At 44.5% G+C, this 20,475-nt stretch overlaps 1 protein-coding gene across 5 annotated transcripts in view; it reads right to left on the bottom strand.

Moving 5' to 3' along the window:
* Nucleotides 1-85: 85 nt before the first annotated feature.
* shroom4 (shroom family member 4) overlaps nt 86-20,475 on the bottom strand; it is a 110,584-nt gene continuing 90,194 nt past the window's right edge. For 4 of the 5 annotated variants that reach the window (XM_037759696.1, XM_037759698.1, XM_037759699.1 and 1 more), the window contains 8 exons: nt 14,615-14,676; nt 11,402-12,250; nt 9,200-9,850; nt 7,111-7,240; nt 6,911-7,012; nt 4,343-4,513; nt 3,812-3,954; nt 86-2,090 (listed from right to left, as the gene is read on the bottom strand). In XM_037759696.1, coding sequence (XP_037615624.1) covers nt 1,922-2,090; nt 3,812-3,954; nt 4,343-4,513; nt 6,911-7,012; nt 7,111-7,240; nt 9,200-9,850; nt 11,402-12,250; nt 14,615-14,676 — 2,277 coding nt within the window. In that variant the 3' untranslated portion in view covers nt 86-1,921. The remainder of the gene's footprint in view (nt 2,091-3,811; nt 3,955-4,342; nt 4,514-6,910; nt 7,013-7,110; nt 7,241-9,199; nt 9,851-11,401; nt 12,251-14,614; nt 14,677-20,475) is intronic. The other variant, XM_037759697.1, reaches the window with a different exon arrangement.

The raw sequence follows: 20,475 nt of genomic DNA, 5'->3' as shown, positions 1-20,475 counted from the left end.
TTTTATGTAGATGAACATTTTAAAAATAATACATCAACAGAGCTTTTAGAAATGTGTCAAATAAAAGTATGGCTTCTCCTGAAAAAAAATATTATGACTGTGAATGAATCATTTCAAAAATGTTGGCGGGTCCAAAATTAATGTTTTATTTATCTCTGTGAGACATCTGACGTTTGGTTTCCACCTCTAACAAGGCTTGTGAGCCAATAGTTAAACGATGTTGGTATCACGGGTTATCTCTGGGTAGTCAGTCAGTGTGGAAATGCTGAGACTGATGGTAAGTGTCTGGCAACGACTTGTTGTGAAGTAAATGCAATGAACGGGGAGAGAGAATGCGACATCTAGTGGCTGAATGTTATCAATAGCACCTTTAACTTTCCATAACCGTCACCAGTCTGTGTAGTTATAGAGATTACATGGTTAGTTGTTGTGTCCAAACAGCTACCGTGGTGCTAACGTAGCAGCTAGGTGAATCACGCCAACAAGCTGCGGCCGTGCTCAGCTCGTGATTGGCTTGGGTGGTTGTGTGGGCAGGACCTCGTTACCGCGGCTCCACCTCCGATCACTACTGCACAGACTCTGGCTCCAAATGACGTCAAAATCTCAAGATGGCAGCTCCCGTATCCGGGATATTTTGGCTTCACTTCTGTACAGTGGGAGGAAGTGGAGACGCGTCGTCCATCTTTATATCCTCTACAGTCTACGGTACAAACATGAGAGTGGTTTGAATCTTCTCATCGAACTCTAAACAAGATAATAAGTAAATATTAAATGTCATCTGGGGCAAAAAAAACTTCAAATGTTTGAACAAGCTAACGACAAAATCTGCAACTCTGGTTTCGAGACAAACTCAAAATATACAGTAAACGTTGACTCTTCCCGGTCTTCTCGTTCATCTTTTACAACCAATTTTTTACAACTGATTCCAGTCGTTCCAAAAAAAATATCACTATATACACATGGTATACATTATAAACACAAGTGTCTTCTGTACATAACAGTTATCACGTGACAGTCGGCGGAGTCTCAAACCCCACACAGTAAAACATGTTACAGTAACGGGAGTACAGAGTGATATGATGCTATTATGGGAGATAATACAGTATATTATGTCGTGCTGAATGCAGCTGTCAGCCAGCAACAAAACGTGAATACAAAACAATGTCAGTTAATAACGCTGCATCTCAGACTTTAGTGTGAACATAAAGTCTCCTTCGATTCTCTGAACCGGGAGATTTAAATACAAAAGAAAACACGCAAACAGCAGCGTCTCAGTGACACATTCATCAAGAGAAAATGTCTTTGGCAACGTAGTGTTAGAAGAAGAATAAGTGTAGTGTTTTACAGTACATGTAGAATGTGAAGCAGACGGTGTCATAAAAGTGGGTGAAATTTGGGAAAAACATCCTTTTTCCTTCTCTGTTCACAAACCATCAACACGCTCTGGGCTCTCTCATCACAAGGTGTTGATATGTTTCTGGTGTTGTATTTTAATACGTGTCTGGTTCACTGTTTCTGTGAGTCCCTGCTCAACTTTCTTCTTCTTCTTTGTCTTTTCTTCCTGCGCTGCAGCACTAAAGTCCAGTTTATCTGGTTGATGAAAAACACCCAGAGCTGTTATAGCTGTTGGTTTAGTCTTCTGGATCTACGTCTAGCCCTTAAAGGACTAGTTTGACATTTTGGATGGCTACATATGAAGCTATACAGCTGGGAGACAGTTAGCATAGCTTAGCATAAAGCCTCCCCCAGTAAAACAAGATATAGCGTGTTAAAACGGTTTTAGAGGTGCTAGACATGAGAGTGGTGTTGATCTTTTCACAAATGTCAAACTAGTCCTTTAAGAGAAGACTTTTATAAATACTGCATGTTTAAATCTTCCTCTTTGTTCCTCTCCTGCTTCTTCTTCTTCATCTCTTTTCCTTCAGTAATATCCGTATCCCATCGACATTCCCATCCCGATCCCGATCCCGATCCCCAGCCCCAGCCCCAGGCTCTCCCTCAGCCCCCTTAGCTGCTCCTCTCCCAGCCGGGTCTTGTCCTCCAGCTGCCTCTGCTCCACCAGCAGCGCTGCCTTCATCTTCACAAAGTGGCTACGACGGGAAAAACACAACAAGACATTTATTAACCTTTATATTTATAGTATTTTGTGAATTTTAATATATTTTATTTATGTCATCCTGTCCGGTGCAACTATGAGCTCGCCACGGTCAGTTATAACAATGTTTGTTAGGAACTGAGGCGGCTGCTGCAGCCGCTGCTGCCAGCCCTTTCTTTCTACATAGAGTTTGCCTTACATAATGGCCATTTCATTTCCTGCTTTCATTTCAAAATAAATGCCCTCAAAAGGTTTTTCTATGGACAGAATTACTTAATTTGTTAACACAAGGCTTTTATTCTGAAATATGTGCTGGATAGTGTTGTAGAACATGCAGTGACTTGGAGAGCTCCATGAATGAATATAGTAAGGAGTTTTAATGTGGATTATTACTATTATTTAAAAATTACCACACGTTTCTTAACCTTTCTCAGTCTAAAATAAATAGAAATGATATTTATAATGAAATGAAATGGCCATTAAAAGGCAAACACTATGTAGAAAGAAAGGGCTGACAGCAGCAGCTGCAGCAGCAGAAACGTAGCAGACAAGCAGCTGAAATGCAGCTAGTGTGAACACCAGACGCGTGAATCACGCAGCCACCACGTCACGCAGCCGCCACGCGCTCCTGACGATCCTGGTGTGTACATTTTTTTTTAGATTTTCTAAATTTTGTAGCCAAAAAAGCCCATGCTGTTGTGTTTATGTCTCTGTGGTACAGTAGTGAGGCTGTATAAGCTTTAGAGGCCGTTCATATGGTCATCCTTTTATCCAAGATGCTTAGGAGGTTGCGCTCCTGTCGCACCTGCCGTTACTAAGCAACCAAAATGATGATAATGAAGTAGCAGTAATTTAGTAGCTTTACTGCTCGACCTTTCAACCGGATATTGTGACGTCCTCGGACAATACAATTAAAATAGTCGGTGTGGCGGCTGGTAAAGCTCTGGGTAGCCCTGCACTAAAATGATGAACTTTTCCTCCGTAGATTGATATTTACAGAAGAAAGGAAAGATATCTGTCCGCTGTGATTGGTGGTTCCTTGTCACATGTCATGTGGTGCACCCTGCAGCGTTCCAGAACTATCTTTATCTCGGGGCGCAGCCATCACACCCTGAAAGATAAGCGTCATGGTGCATTCAACAGATCTGCGACGGAGGGCATCTCAGCGCTTTCCATTCATTTCCTATGGAAATCAGGAGAAGCAGTTGCCCAGTGCATGATGGGAGCGTTGCTGCTTGGTGGATTGTTTAGATGGAATAATAGAAAGTTTACGAGCAGGCCGCCATGTTGTTTCCTGTTTGAAAACGGCGAGCAGCAAACCAGGGATCAATCAGGTCGATAGGGTACGTCACCACTTGAATGGCCAGTTGAGTGGAGCAGCGCGTACTCTAGCGTCCTCGCCGGACCGGCTGGACATGCAGCGCCACTCTCGCTTTTTCCACATTGACAACAATGTAGACGCACAACAATTTGAGGGCACAAAAAAGGCTGCATGTGAACGGCCCTTTCCCCATTCCTTTATCCAAAAACACAACTATAAAAGACACAAATGCTCAAACGCATCAAATCTTTTCCTTCATTAAAAATATATTTACAAAAGCAAGCACATCCAGACGATGAATATTAGATACAGAAGAGCATGTGGAATAAATAGACCTGTACATATATTTAACTAGCCCCGGTTTACTCAGAGACGGTGGATGGTTTGTGTCGTACCTGTAGTCTCGGTGCTGCTCGGGGGAGAGGCAGCGGGCCAGCACCCGGCTGACGGCCTGCTCTCTGCGGTCCACGTGGTCCTTCAGGTCCTGAGCCTCTGACAGCTGCCTCATGAGCTGACGCTTCTTCTCCAGCAGGGGGAGCTACAGGGCAACGGTTACAGAGAGACAACAGGGGATGAGCCGGGACTATGTTTAGTACATGTAGCTATTTATTTATAGATCCTGGAACATCTTAACTTTCAATCCCTCCCATCATTTATCATCCTTCTCTATACTTCTTGTTGCCCTTTAAACCTGAATCTTGAGGAGGAAAAGAGGCGCAAATGTGCGCCTCTTTTGACTCCTTAAAGTTACAATTTAACACCATTTTCTATCAAAACATGGGACCAAATGTACCGAGTAGTAGCAGTTTAAAGACGTCATGCTGCCCCCACAGTCTCTGAATATGATGCTAAAGTTCAGGTTGAGTATACTGTCATTTAAACACCCACTTTGTGCATTTAAAAGCTACCGGCAGTTCTCTGCTCACCCTCTCGTGGTGCTCCGTCTCAGGGTCCAGTGTATCCAGCGTGGTCTCCACTCTCAGCAGCCTCCCGGACAGCGACAGCAGCAGGCTCACCACCTTGTCCAGGTCGCCGATGAACATGCGGAACTTGTCCACCTCGTTGGGCTTACACACCGCCACCACCATGCTCTCCACCTGAGGACACAGACACGCACAGCTGGAGGATGACTGAAGTCCTTTAACATCGGGTGTCTTTCTTTGCTGTCAGTCCCTCCATGTTAAAAATGTGGTTTGATTTGGTGCATAAGATAATAAGGTAAAACTGTGAGATAATAAATAAATAAATAAATATGAAACCGTGTCTACTTTCTCTTGATGGAACACTTTGATGTATAAATCAATGTGCAATAATAATGCAAAAGTCAAATAAGTAAGTAGGTGAGTGAAGGAGTGAAATGAATGCATCAAAGCTGAAGTGATTCACTGACAAAAGATTTAACAGCAAGAACAGTCCAAAAAATGCCAAAAGTTCACAGCTACCAGCTTCTAAAGTGTAAATACTTGCTGGTTTTCTCTTCTGTGATAATAAATAGGGATTAACCGATACCGATACCGGTATCGGCTATCGGGTCGGATACTGTGCTCATGTACTCGTACTCGCAAAACGGCTCCGATACAACTTGTAGCGTGATGTTAACCTCTCTTCACCATCTTTCAGGTTCTGAAAGAACCCCGCGGGGCCGGGATCTCACCTCAGTCGGCGCACGCCGGCCCTCACTTTCATTGCGCTACGGGGTTTTGCTGGCACCCTCTGACTCGCGCGTGCGTTAGACTCCTTGATCCGTGTTTCAAGACGGGTCGGGTGGGTTGCCGACATCGCCGCAGACCCCTGGCGCCTTTTACGTGGGCCGAGCCCCGCCCTGGGGGCACGATGCGGCTGGGACGCACTGAGGACAGTCCGCCCCGCTGACGCTTTGTCCACGGCCCCGGGAGGCACCTTCTCCCCGAGCCTTTCCAAGCCGACCTAGAGCCGGTGGCGGCGCACCGCCTCGTATGCGGGACTCCCCAGCCTGCCGTGTGTCGCTCACACCCTCCAGCTGGCTGTTAACGAGGGTCTTTAGGCACAGAGAAGTACTCGTATCGGTATCAGTATCGGAGAGTACCCAAATGTAAGTACTTGTACTCGGTCTGATAAACAGTGGTATCGGTGCATCACTAATAGTAAATTTAATATCTTTAGGTTTTTAAACTGTTGGTCAAAGGAAGCAAATAAATATGTCAACTTGGGCTGTGAGACATTACCATGGACATTTTTCTCTTCTTATTTATTCGTATATATTTATGGATTTGTTTAGAAAATAATCTGTAGATTAATCGATCATGAAAATACTCATTAGTTGCAGACTCATAACTTAATTTTTAATTAACAGCAAGTGCAAAAAGTTGCAAGAGCCAAAGAGAAATACATGGAATGAGTCTGTTGTGCATCCAGTACATGAATGTAGAGCTGCAACGATTCATCGTTTCATTAACTATTAAATTAATCTCCAACTATTTTGATAATGGATTAATCGGTTTGAGTCATTTTTTAAGAAATAAAAGTCTAAATTCTCTGATTGCAGCTTCTTAAATGTGAATATTTTCTGGTTTCCTTCCTCCTCTATGACAGTAAACTGAATATCTTTAGACATTTGAGGACGTCATCTTGGGCTTTGGGAAACACTAATCCACATTTTTCACCATTTTATAAACCAAACAACCAATCGATTAATCCAGAAAATAATCGACAATGAAAATCATTTTGAGTTTCTACATCACTGAGCAAGAAAGTAACTCCATTTACACCATTTAAGCTGCTTATCAAACAATTTCCTAAAATGTGAAGATTTCTGCTGTTCTCTGTTTTATATCAATGTAAACTGAATATTTAAACAACATCAAAACATCACTTTTGACTCACCAAGCCAACAGGAAGTCAGCCGTTTTGAATTAACAATGTGTAACATTATCATTATGGAGATTCTTTTACCATTTCCAGGCTCCTTACTTTAACGAGCTCCTAGAGATTTAACCCGATTTACTTCTTAATTTGGTCGGTACAATCTGAAGACCTTTATGATGAAAAGTTAATAAAAGCTTGAGTTTTTATGGAACTATGTTGCCGTGGCGTGGCGTGGTGGCAAAAAAGCGCCTTTTGCCATAAAACAGGAAGTTGTTGTAACTTCAGCGTATATTGTCCAATTTGCTTCAAATCTCTCGTGAATAACAGTCCCGGCCTGAGGACATCCACATGCACATTTTGACTCAGTCATAGCGCCACAACGTCACCTCTGACTCACCAGACTTGAGATGGGCATTCTTTATTTCTGACATTTTATAGATTAAAAGGTGAATGGAGAAAATAATCAACTGGTTTATCTGTAGTAAAACAAGAATTAATCCAGCTCTAATGAAGTACTCTAATAAAGTTCTTAGAAATAGGATAAATGAGACGTTATTTGAATCCCTAAACCACATCTAGTATTGGGAGGAACAATGTGACGAGTAAGAGCCAGAGGAGATGAGAGAATAAGAGGATGAAGTTGGTCCCACCTCGTCTCCCAGCTGTGCGTTGGCTCTGATGTCCTCCTGCAGTCCCCTCTGAGCTTCTCTCAACACTCCCAGCTTCTTACGGAGGCTCTCCATCAGCTGTTTCTGCACCACAGACGGAGGAACTGTTGAGTTAAATACTCAAAAACACTGCTTGTACAACACTTGCAGCTCAGCAGCGAGACGGTAGCCGCAGGTGTTACCTTGTAGGTCAGCTCGTCGTCCTCGTCCCTCTCTCTGTTATCGGTGAAGTCCTTCATCTGGGACAGCAGCTGAGCTTTGGCTGCCGACGTGCTGTAATAGGACGAACAGCTGGAGCTCGCACCGGACCGCCTGACGGGGAGAGAGAATTGATTTCATTTACAGTACGCAGAGATAAAAACACACAGAGGCCGAGCGATAAAACAGACACGCTCGTAAAATACAGTGATTAGGAAAGTCCATAAATAAGAAGAGCAATCAGTTATGTGGGATAAGTGAGGCAGAAGGAAAACAAAGGGGGCATATGGAAAACGTCTCAGCTCCAAACAAGTGAATAAAGCAACAGAAATAAGATGAAACTGCAGTTTACAGAGCAGGTGACACCAGAGAAAGACAAAGATGTGTAAAAATAAGAATCTACTTTTTACCCAGGGTTTGTTGTAACATCATAAAATAACACAGATTAAGATTAAAAATTAAAACATGTTTCGTTTTACACATTTGAAGAGATTTGTCAGGCACTTCCACTATCACTAACACATCGACTGAAACTAAACTGCTTTCACCGTTTACAGTTCAACTGACATTTAAAGGGACTGTTTGTAAGAATCAGAAATGTCTTGTTAACAGCTTCGCCTGTGGCCGTTAAGTCAACTAAAGTCATCGTCCTGTTGCTCTCGCTTGTGCTCGCTCTACATGAAAGAGAAGGAGCATCGCTCAACACAGTGAGGAGACACACGTCAGCTAAAAGCACAATATCACTCTATATTTCAGCTGCTTGGCAGTAATGTTAGCTGACCAGACGAAGGTCTCTCCATGAATCACTGCTGATCCTAGTGTTGGCTTTTCCTGCCTCAGCCTCCCGACCACGGCCGGAGGGAACAGGGGAGACACCGGAGTTTTGGTCGGAGACAATAACGTTTCTCTCTGCAGAGCCCCGTCACTTCACAAGACACGGGAAACCTCTGTTGGTCTGGAGGAGCACAAACGTCCACTGTACATTCACTAGATATTCTCAGAGCTAAACTAACTCTCCTGCAGTGTGGAGTGTGCGCGCATGCACGTGAGGTGGAGTGAGCTGAGTGAGCTGAGTGAAGGCAGGCAGGCAAAGGAGCAGAGGGGCAGAGTACAGCAGAGACTCCGGCCCTGGAGACCAAAGCTACGGTCTCCCCCGCGTCCTCCGACCGCGGCCAACACTGTTTAACAGACGGGCTTCACTAGATACAACCAAGAGGTTTTGGTGCTTCACTGTAGTTTGTGTTGGAGTCTGAGTCTGAACAGCGTAGCCACACATGAGCGCGCATGGGACACCGACCCGGATTGATTTACACGTGTAAGAATTTACAAACAGCACCTTTAAAGGACCAATATGTAATATATTTACTGTAATAAATCCTAAAATGACCATGATATGAATTGAAATACTGGCTTCTCGAACAGCAATGCTACAGCCAGTATGTCTTCCATTCCGGTGCTGAACGTCTGTTTTTGTTTTGGCTAGTGTAATCCCGAGTGACGGGTGGGTGCCGTACCAGGTTGCTAGCTGCTAGCTGCTAGCTGTCTGCTCTGCTGCGTCACCCAATGATCCACCTCTTTACCCATTTTTGGATTAGTGGGGAGTCAGGCTGTGTCGTCACTGCCAAGATGGCGACGGCCGGAGCCGCCCACTTTGAGCTTCACCACCGCTCTTCAGAAACCTGTGGGTGACGTCATGGAGACTACGTCCATAGTTTATACAGTCTATGGTGTCATCACTGTGGATGAAGCGCTCTGCAGCTTCCTGCCACTGCTTTTCTCCCAGAAGAAAATGCTAAATGTCTCTTTTGATAGTAAAGGTTGCTGACGCCAGATCTAAACTCTCTAGGACCTGTTTTCATTCTGTCAACCCATATGGCATCTGTGTTGGCAGAAACTAACCATTTGTGAAGGTAACAGTGAGAGCAGATAGAAAGCTGGCTGCAGTGAGGAGCTCTGGGGAGGTTGTGGGAAACAGGGAATGAGCTTAGTGACGGGACAGTTCGGTGTTGTACAGATCAAATGGTCTGTAATTAACACACACACAGAAACACACATTCACATCTCTCTCGTTACCTATCCAAGCTGTCGGCGTTGTGCTCGGTGGTTTGGTAGGCCCCTCTCCAGCTCTCCCTGCTCTGGGGGAAGAGCTCCTCCAGGCTCAGCCTCTCTCTGCTGCTCTCCCCGGCCTCCAGCTCCTCCTCCAGGGAGCTGCTCTCCGCCCTCGTCCTGCCCGACGGCGAGGCCTCGGCGGAGTCCGGTAAGGTGTCGATGTCCGTCTCCAGCACCGTAACCGGCAGGGCGAAGCACGGGAGCTCGCTGGTGATCGGCTCGTCCTCCGCCGGGAGCCCGTCGTCCTCCTGGAAGTCATCGATGTCTGTTTCCATGGGGATGTCCAGGTCTACGTCCAGGCTGTGTGCCGGACTCGGGCTGAGGGTCGTCTCCGATTCGGTTCCTGGTTCGAGGATCTTCTGGGGCTCGATGCTCTGAAAGCCTCTGTTCATACGAAGCTGCTGCTGCTGTTCGTAGTCAACGGAGAAGTAGGATTCAGGAGGTAAAACCCCGCCAACACCTCCATTTTCTAAGACAGGTGGAAGGGTTGAGTCGCTATGAACTGTGGGAGATGGGGCTCTCTCCCACTCGGCTGCTGGTCTCACGTTGGACTGTTGTTTGTGAGGTTTCACTGTTACTATGTCCTGGTCGGGGCTGACGATCATCTCAGATAAACTGCGGAGACACAGATAAACTTTATTAACACAAACATAAAAAATAAATCAGTGGTGTGCATGGCTACATGTGCAACAGTAAAACAAAGCCTTTTAACTTACTAAAGTTCATCTTTAATATGTACTTTGTGTTTTAATATGTAATATGTACTTTGTGCTGTAGTAAAGCTACAAACATTCATTCCAAGGGCGACGAGTAATTTAAAATAAACCTTTAAAAGGGTCTATCTTCGTTCTTTTCTGGGTTTTTCAAATGGAAACGTCCACTCAGCTGTTAGCTAAAGCAGTGACGTAGGTTAGCACAGTAAGCTAATCAATAAGGTTATGAATAATGTGAACGCTAGCACTAGCGGAGTCAACGCTAGCTGTGCTAAAATTGGAAATAACTGAAAGTGTTTGTTTGGATTTATTTGAAGTGGGATTGTACGTATACTCCCGTGTTCTGTGAGGTCAAATTACTGTTTTTGTGAATGGAGTCTGGTGGCTTTGAAGAGAGTGTTATAACAGCTTCAGTTCCCCGTCAGAAAGGGCTGTCTGACAGCAAGGTAAAGCGGCTGTGGACGGAAGCAGCAAAAAAAAGTATTTTAGCCACCTAAAAAATCAATATCATTTGTAACGTACGTTATATTTAGAATATTTTCACCACTTTACCGCCAGCCCTTTCCGACAGGGAACTGAAGCCGTTTTACTGCTGTCTTCAGATCCACCAGACTCCATTCACGAAAACAATAATTTTACGTGGCAAAACACCGGAGTTGCTGGTCTACCGCTGCATCCATCAGTTAGTTAGTTTGTGTTATTGTGTGACTTTCTGATCCAAACTAACGTGACGTCCACACAGCAGTACGTTGTTAAGCTTCCGTGCCAGTACTCCTGTCTGCTTCTCTAAACTGGGAGCACGCCGACCGCCTTCTAAGTCACTGTATGTAACGTTAATACATGTGGGAAAACATTGAGAAGCCCTTGAAGGGAAAATGGCATTTCGTCGCTAAAACATGCGACCAAAATTTGAATGTATGGATTTCAATACATCAGGAACACCACTGGAAAGCTACAGAATGATATAAAAACCTCAAAATAATAATAATAATAATAATAATAATAATAATAATAATAATAACAATAATAATAATAATAATAATAACAATAATAACAATAATAATAATAATAATAATAATAATAATAATAATAATAACAATAATAATAATAATAACAATAATAATAATAATAACAATAATAATAATGGACACAGCCTTTAAATTACTTATTTTATTTTCCCACAGATGTTTTTGAGGTCTATTCAAATCCTGTCTTTTGAAGATGATTTTTTTTGGATATTTTATTCACTGAGAATCTGAAAATTTAACTTCCAGGTCTCCAGCACGGCTCACAAGGCAGGATTATATTATTATATTATCATTAAATATACCGTAACCACTTTAGAAGAGCGTAGCTGTGGTTGTATGAGTCACTCTATAAACATGAACCATGTGCAGGCCCATTATGTAACAATAGAACTACTATAAATCTTTGAATTTACGGCCTAGCTCACCTGCTCATGCTGCGCTCTGTTGGTGGCGGTGGCGGTGGAGGAAGAGACGATAAAACCTCCAACCTCTCCTGCGGTCCATACGTGCCCCTCAGGTCCCTCTCTTTCTGGGGCGGAGCCACCGGTCTGAAGGCCCTCCTGGAAAACATGGGACTGGGCGGAGCAACGGTAAAGGCCCGGTCCTGAAACTGGACCTGATTCTGATTGGACGGAGCGTGGGAGAAGGGGTGTTCTTGTATTTGTGGGTGATTCTGATTGGACGTGGCGTGGGATAGTTCCTGGGTTTGGCTGCAGCTGCATCGCGGGCAGCCCTCGGTCACTTCCTGTCTCTCCGGAGGAAGACTGTAGGACCTCTGTCTGGACGTTTCAGATGGAGGGACGCATGCGGAGGAGTGGGTCGAGTAGTGTCCCTCTGCGGCGTCGAAGGAGGGAGGGATGGCGTGAGGAGAAGAAGAGGTGGAGAACAGGGTGTGGTGAGACGCACGCCTGCGGTGGAACTGCTCCCACTTTGGGGGCGGCGGTCTCGGTGGAGGTGGCGTCTTCTTCCTGTTTGGCCGGACGGCGCCGGCGGTTTCTCTTCCCCTGATGCCGCCTGCTCCTTCCTCCACCTCGCTCAGGGTCTGGCTGGTCCCCACGGAAGTCGACGGCGACCAGCGGTGGCTGCTGTCGAAGCGGAGGTCGTTTTCGGACATGGCTCGCCCTCGGAGTGAGAGAGGAGCCGGCGGGGGAGAAAAAGCGTATCCGTTGCGGACATCGTCGGCCTGTCTGTGGCCCCACCGACCCTGGTGGTGCTGATGATGCCGATTACTGCTCTCTGGAGGTCTGGACTCCCGCCTCCAACTGGAGTAGTCCCTGGGATGTGGACATTAGAAGGACAGAGGATTAGAAATGACATTTCTTTGTCAACAAAAGAATACAGAGTAAAGGGGGCACATTAAAGAACATTAAATGAACAGTTTATTCTCATTCTTGATTCCGTTTCTTTCCAAGAGAAAGCAAAAAACAGTCCTGATAAAATAGTTTTTACAGGAGTCATGAGTGTTAAACTCTTAATAATTAATAACTTTAGTAACTTTTATTGTGTCTTATTTAATCATTAATATTTAAAGGGATAATTCAACATCTTGTACGCTTGTTGTTTGCATTTCTGTTTGTGGATGAGATTAAACGAAGGACAGTTTGTTAATTTGTGTATTCTTCACTTTGGATAGAGCCAAGCTAGACATTTCTCCCTGTTTCTTGTATTTATGCTAAGCTAGCTACATTCTGACTCCAGCTCTGTATTAATCATACACTGTATATAAGAAGTGGATGTAGTCACTGTGACGTCACCCGTTGGTTTGTGGACTTTTGAAGCCCTGAGTTCAGCATTTTGGCCGTCGCCATCTTGTTTTTTGGAACCAGAAGTGACACTAGAGGGCGGAGCTAAGTGCAACCCAACACTGAACAAGACATTTGAGGCGACTTACAATGTCATAATTAACTTGCATGAAGTGAAAACACACTGTGAAAGGGTTAAAGTTCTACGATGAAAACACGGACAACTACCAGACCGGACAACGCCGTGGTAGCGACCTGTCAATCACAAGGTAGCCCCGCCCTAAAGCATCCCCTGCTTTATGGTCTATGCGACTCTAAATGGGACCATCATTTACTAAATGAACATCATGCTGTATTGAAGAAGACTTGAAACTAGAGATTGAGACCATAAACTCATGTTTACAATGTTTACTGAGGTAATAAATCAAGAGAGAAGTAGACTCATTTTGTCATAGACTTCTACACAACCAGAGGAGTCGCCCCCTGCTGGCTGGTAGAGAGAATGATGGTTTAAGGTACTTCAGCATTGACTTCACTTCTCAGACCTGGATGTAGCCCACTGGTATCAATGCACAGATGAGAGTGGTCTCTTTTCATCTAAATCTGGGAAAAAGAAAGCTTAGAAGAGTGAACTATTCCTTTAAATATTCACGACTAAAACAATCAAAAGTAAAGTTATAAAAAGTACAACATAAAGCTCCTCAGCTGATCTGTATTATTGGGGCTGTGTAGGTGTTAAGTTTGATTGACAGAGGAGTTTTCTGGCAGCATACTGCCATCCATAACCTGATTTTGTCATTGTATATGATTTGGATTTACACCTTATTTGAACCTTAATGTAACTTAAACATTTATAATTGCACTCTATATATTTGCACATCCCCCACTTTTTGTATTACAACTGCTGCACAGCAGTTTCCCTTTGAATAAACAAGGCAAAAGTGAGCATTGCTCACATGCCCCCCCGCTCACTGCTTGACCCATACTAAAGTAGGACCAAAGGTTTTGCCCTCTAGGAACTAATGGCATTAGTCTATTGAGCACAATCTAGCTTGTTATAATCAGAAATGTAGGGCACCCTGGACTTCTAACCCCCAAAAGGCACAACTAGACCATACTGTCAACCATCAGACCCAATTTGAAGTGAAATAGTTTTCTGAGTTCTGCTCCGGAAACGAAAGTGTGACACATGGGCGGACGGAAGGACGGACACGCGGAGCGCTATATACCCCCCAATTACGTTGTCGCAGGGGGAATAATAAAGTCTTATCTTATCTATGTTATACGAAATCAACCTCACAACTGTCATCAGTTTCTTTGGTGCATAGAAAAACTAACTTTAAACCAGTGAGAAGACGCAAAATACACAAAACTGATCTAGATTTTGCAGAAAATTGTGGATTCATGTAGGATCCCATCACTCATCTCTATAATAAAAAGCTTTTCAGGGCCTTGCAGGACATTTCTGGAGAGAAATTTCCACGTTACGAAACAAAATCAGTCAGAGAAAGCGATTAAATTACAGTAAATGTTTCCTTTCTACATTCCAGACTCAGGTCAAATATGAGTAGAGGCCTTTTCACCAGCCATGCGTGTCCTAACCCCCCCCCCCTACATCCTAACATACAGGAATCACCATCCAACCACATTATAAGCTTGGATGATTGCTCCGCACACTTAGAGCTCATTACAGTCAAATCACAGCCAGGCATGACTGAGTGGGGTTTCTACAACGGGCCGACCCCACCTTAAGTCTCCAGAGACTCACTGAGACACAATCAGAGATGGAGCAAGTGTGTCGGCCATGTCAGAGAGGAATATAGAAGATAATCAAGTCAGAAAAAGATCTTGTTTATATGAATATATGTGTCCGGACCGCTACAGGAAGTGGCTCACCTCTCCGTCAGGCTGTACTTCCTGTTGAGCTCGGTGGTTTCCTGTTGCCGGGTGGGATACATCTGTGGAAGACATTTAAAGACGGTTAATAACAGTGAAGGAATGAAGGAAGGGATCAATCTGGTGCTAAGTGTTGGTCAGCACACGTCCCTGCTGGAGGGAGATGGGGGGTGTTACTCCATCCTGCCGTATACTTCTGTGGTGATGAGGTTAATTAGGGTGGAGGGATTTTCCCATGTCAAAAACATGTCACTTTATTTTAACCCAACTCACATTTCAAAACACATTTTTATACAAAATTGTTTTATATTCTGTGTCTCCTACTCGGACTGCAAATAATAAAGACTTTTATTATCAATAAATCAACCAATTATGTTCTCGTTTAGGGAGGAAAAAAATATACAGTTGGCCTATATTTCAGCATTTGATTCATTACTGTGAAGAAAAATAAATGAAATTGTTATTTTTAAAATCTGGAATTTACTATTTAAGATATAAACTTAAAATGTTCGCAGTTAAAACAACCAAAGAGCTAATAGAAAAATGTCAGAGCGTCAGGGAGAAGAAAACATACGTTAAAAAAAGCATACATAATACAGACAAAGAAGTGTATTAAAAGCTCCTAAAACATTCACATGAAATAATCTGCTCATCCAAATCGCTCATTTTACACAAACTACCTGCAGTTATTGTGTTATTGTGTATAACGTTATTGTTATGCATTGAATATATAATATGAAATATCCATAAAATGTGTCACTTAGTCAGTGGAAAGGAAAAAGGTTGGGAACCATTGATATAGTCTATAAAATGTAAATTAATAGTTAAAAATGCTGATCACATTTTCTTCAAATTGCTTGTTTTGTCTGATCCATCAGTCCAAAAACATAATTTATTTAGTTTACTATCATAAAAATAATAAGAGAAACATTAAATATTTATATTTGAGATGCTGGAACCAGTGCATTTTTGGCATTTTTGCGTTTTTAGCAATTTCTTTTAATATATTTTAGCTTGTTTTTATTTCTATTCTCTTGGTCCTAAAAGTGGTTTACAGATTATGTATAATTTAAATATTATTATTATTCAGTGGGTTTTATTTCCCATTTTATGTCATCTATCTATGTTATGCATTCTATGTATTCTATTTCTATCTAATTTTATCTCATATAATGTATTTCTCGATGCTTTTAATGTTTTATGTAAAGCATTTTGAATTGCCTTGTTACTGAAATGTGCTCCATAAATAAATAAACTTGCCTTAAAAACAAAAATTCATTGAATATCAGCTTGGTTCCCAATTAATCTATCAATCAACAAGTCCGTTAATCAATTTATTGTTTCAGCTTTATCTTTCTCTGTGCTATTTTTGCATGTTTACATTTAATTTAGTTTATTATCATATTTGATTTTATTTCAGTTGAACAAAATTAGACTTTATTATATTGAATTTCATTCTGAACTATGTGTTTTCATGGTTTTGTCCTTTTGTTAAGACCTTTGTAACTTGATTACAGTAGAAGGTCAGTTAATTGCTTTTTTTCCCCTGGAGCTTTCAACCGTATCTCAAGGTCTTCATCGGCAGATAGTTTGCTCAGTTGTCGTTGAATTAAGATTATTTAGTCACACTAGTATTTTTAAAGTCAAGAATGATCTTTCATGCACAATTTTGTAACTTTTTAACAAGTTGAAATGTGCTATAGTTAACAGTTACGACTATTCTTCTTCTTATAAAACAATAATAATGAAGTTACATTTTAAAACAAAATCTATCTACTAAAAGTTCCCACTGGAACCAGTTCACCTCGATATTATATATAAACAGGAAGACTTTAAGTGAGGGACAGAGAAAACTGATAAAAGCGTCTCTTGTTGATCTAAGATGCTCATCATGGCTCCAACACAGGATACGTCTGCACAAAGCATCCCAGCTGGTTTATTACCCCACCGGTGGAATGCTGAACTCACTGCACTCTCTCTTTACTGGTCAGAGATTCAGCAGCCAGTAGAGAGCTGCACAAACACACCGGTGGGGTAACACACACACATACCACACACACCACACACACACAGATTCCTGTGCAGAGGTATTTTCTGACCGTCTGCGATGCAAATCTCAACATTCAGATGGTATTTTTGTTGGAATGGTGCGAAGTGAATTTAACATATTTGGCCGTCACTTGCTGTCAACAGAGCATAAACTCCATAAAATGGTAACAACTGATAAGTTTGTGATAATGAACTTCACACCACAAGTACCTGGACGGCCCCTCTGCATTTACATTCATTGTCTCCTGGGCTTTTAAGGGACATTAAGTAGTTTATAGCTTCTTTTGGCCTCCATTGGTGAATTGAAACATCTACAGGCAAATGTCTGACTATGTTTTGGCAGAGGGCAGTGACTATTAGGAGTCTGTCCCTTTAGGTCAGGGCTCAGCAACCTTTATTATCAAAAGAGCCATATTAGGCAAAAAAAAAATCTGTCTGGAGCTGCAAAACATGTGATCATTGTGATGAAGGTAACACAGTTTATAGTCTAAGTATATAGGATATAAGTCAAATGCAGTAAGGGCCAAAGAGACCATGTACTACGGAGTATTAGGGCCACATTGAGGGAAAAGAAATCGAGAGTTACGTATGTAACTACGGTTCTATGAGTTCTGGATGACTGCCAGAGGCAGTGTTTAACACTGGATGTTATCCATCTCGCGCACGCGCAGGTTGAGTATTTAATATCAACAAAGTCACATGTGACCTGGGATGACGTAGTTTATATAAGCCCACGTCATCATCAGAGATGTCCCTCCAGAATCTTCTCGCCAAGATTCCGAGTGACAGCCAACTCTGGCAGTCATCCAGAACTCATAGAACCGTAGTTACATACGTAACTCTCGTTCTATTTCGTTCTTCCTGACTGCCAGAGGCAGTGTTTAACACTGGATGACGACTACCAACGTAGTCACGAGGAAAACCCACCTCACCGGGAACGGCCTGTGGATTCCTGAAAGACCACCGATGCTACTGCATGGGGAGCAGCAACATTGACCCTGTAAAAACGGGCAAAGGTGCATGGAGTAGCCCAGCTGGCCGCAGCGCAGATATCACTTAGGGGGATCCCCCGTAGTGCTGCCCAGGAAGTGGAGACACTCCTGGTGGAGTGGCCTCTGATATTAAGAGGTAAAGGCAGTCCTTTTGACCTGTATGCTTCCTCAATGGCCTGAACAATCCACCTGGAAAGCCTCTGCTTGGACAGGGTGTGCCCTTTCCTATGGCCCCCATAGCAGACAAACAGACTATCAGAGCGGCGAAAGCTCGCAGTCACCTGTATATAATGCCTTAAGGCCCTCACTGGGCAGAGCAGTTCTGCTGACTTAGCATCTTCACCCTGTAGGCATGAAGGGTCATAAGCTGCCAGCTCAATGACCTGATTAGAGTGGGCCGGAGCCAACCTCTTCGGGAAAAATGATGGGTTAGGCCAAAGTGCTACCCCTGTGCCATCCGAGTTCCAGCGAATACACGTTTCACTCACTGACAAGGCGTGAAGTTCACTCACACGTTTTGCTGATGCCATCGCCAAAAGGAAAGCAACCTTTACTGAAGACCACTCCAGCCCCGACTGATCCAGAGGCTCGAAGGGGGGGAGACAAAGGGCTTCTAGCACCAGAGGCAGTTCCCACGAGGGAACCTTGACAGCCTGCGGGGGGTTCCGCCGCTGGGCTCCTTTAAGAAATCGGGTCACCAGAGTGTGAGACCCCACGGTCTGGTTATCCACTCTGACATGCCCGGCTGAAATAGCAGCTACATAGACCTTCAAGGTAGAAGGAGAGAGTTTCTTCTCCAGCAAAGACTGCAAAAATCTCAGTATTATTGGCACAGAGGCACTCTGAGGTATCTCCTCATGAACTTTACACCACTCTGAGAATATTTTCCACCTGTTGGCATACAGTGCCCTGGTGGAGGGTGCTCTTGAGTCAGAAATGGTTTGAATTACCGCCTGGTCACATACCCTTAGGAGTGGGTCCGGCTCCTCAGGGGCCATACCCAAAGCTGTAGGCGATCCGGGTTCGGATGCCAGATGCGGCCCCCCAGCTGTGAGAGCAAGTCTTGCCTCTTGGGCAGGCACCATGGAACTCCGTCCAGAAGCCTGTGCATCCCTGGAAACCAGGGTCTCCCCGGCCAGTTTGGGGCGACCAACAGGAGTCTGTTGTTGCCATGCTGTATTCTGTGTAGCGTTACTGCTATCAGTGGGAATGGTGGGAAGGCATAGAGGAGGCAATCTGGCCATGGGTGTGCCAGGGCATCCTGTCCCAACGGGCTTGCTGTCTCCGTCAGGGAGAACCAAAGAGGGCAGTGCGTTGAGGCTTCTGAGGCAAACAGGTCCACCTCTGCTGCGCCATATTTGCGCCATATCTCCTCTACCACCTCTGGGTGGAGCCTCCACTCGCCCGCGGGGGGTTTCTGGCGGGAGAGAAAGTCTGCCACCACATTCTGTGGCCCTGGCAGATACATGGCCCTGAGGCTGGAAAAACAAGGGAAAGCCCATACCAGAAGTCTCCGTGCCACCTGTAGCAACCGGGTTGATCTGGTGCCCCCTTGCCGGTTTACATGGTAGACAGCTGACTTGTTGTCGGACCGTACAACAACATGCCTGCCTCTCAAATGTGGTAGGAATTTGCGAAGTGCCAAATATATAGCACGGAGCTCGAGCACATTTATGTGCTCCGCCGCTTCCTGTGCTGTCCAGAGCCCCCTTATCGCTCTGTGCTGCCATACTGCCCCCCAGCCGGAGGGCGAAGCATCGGTCACCACCACCTCGCGACGTGAGGGAATCGAACCCAATGAGATGCCCCTGGCCAGATATGCCCCGGCTCTCCATGGCCGCAATGCAAGGAGGCATCGGCTGGACACCCTGACTCTCTTGGATCTGTGGGACTTTGGATCTAATTGGAGACAATTGATCCAAATTTGGAATGGCCGTAAGTACAGGAGGCCCAGTGGCACTACTGATGTTACTGACGTCAACATACCTAACAGCCTGAGAAACAGGCTGTACCTCAACCTCCTGTTCTTCCGGAACCGGAGGAGGAGCTGGAGTATGGCGTTTACTCGTCTTGGTGTTGGGAAGGCCGGCATATGGCGGGAGTCCAGAGTTAAACCAATGAACACTACCCTTTGGCTGGGTATGAGACAACTCTTGGCATGGTTGACGGTAAGGCCCAACCTCGTCACGTGATGCAGAAGGGACGCAGTGTCCCGCTCTGCCTGTTCCCTGGTCAGAGCACAAATTAGCCAATCGTCCAGGTATGGGAGGATAAGCATACCCCTGGCCTGCATTGGGGCGAGTGCCGCCCTCATGCACCTTGTGAAGACCCGTGGGGCAAGGGAAAGACCAAATGGGAGCACCTTGAATTGGAAGGCCTTGCCTTCGAATGCGAAGCGCAGGTACTGCCTGTGAGATAGTGCTATTGGGACGTGAAAGTATGCGTCCTTCAAATCGATGGATGTGAACCAACTGTGCCGTGTCATGTTTTGGAGCACATCTGCTGTACTCAGCATGTGGAAGGGCAACACCTTCAGAAATGTGTTCAGCCCTCGTAAGTCCAGTATAGGGCGAAACCCACCCTCTCTCTTTGGAATCAGAAAATAAACTGAGTAAAACCCACCTTGCTGTGTCTCTTGCCCCAGCTCTTCGATGGCACCCTTCCCCAGGAGGGTGGATATTTCTTGTCTGAGTGCCTGGGACTTTGTGGGATCTCTGACCGTGGTCAGTCTGATCCCACTGAAAACTGGGGGCCGGCGTCGGAATTGGAGATTGTACCCTTGGGAAAGCGTAGCCACCACCCAAGGGTCTGAAGTGCTGC

This window comes from Sebastes umbrosus, chromosome 22, assembly GCF_015220745.1.
Source record: "Sebastes umbrosus isolate fSebUmb1 chromosome 22, fSebUmb1.pri, whole genome shotgun sequence".
NCBI lineage: Eukaryota > Metazoa > Chordata > Actinopteri > Perciformes > Sebastidae > Sebastes > Sebastes umbrosus.
The sequence above is the reverse complement of the archived record's forward strand: the minus strand, read 5'-3'. Positions and strand labels throughout refer to the sequence as shown.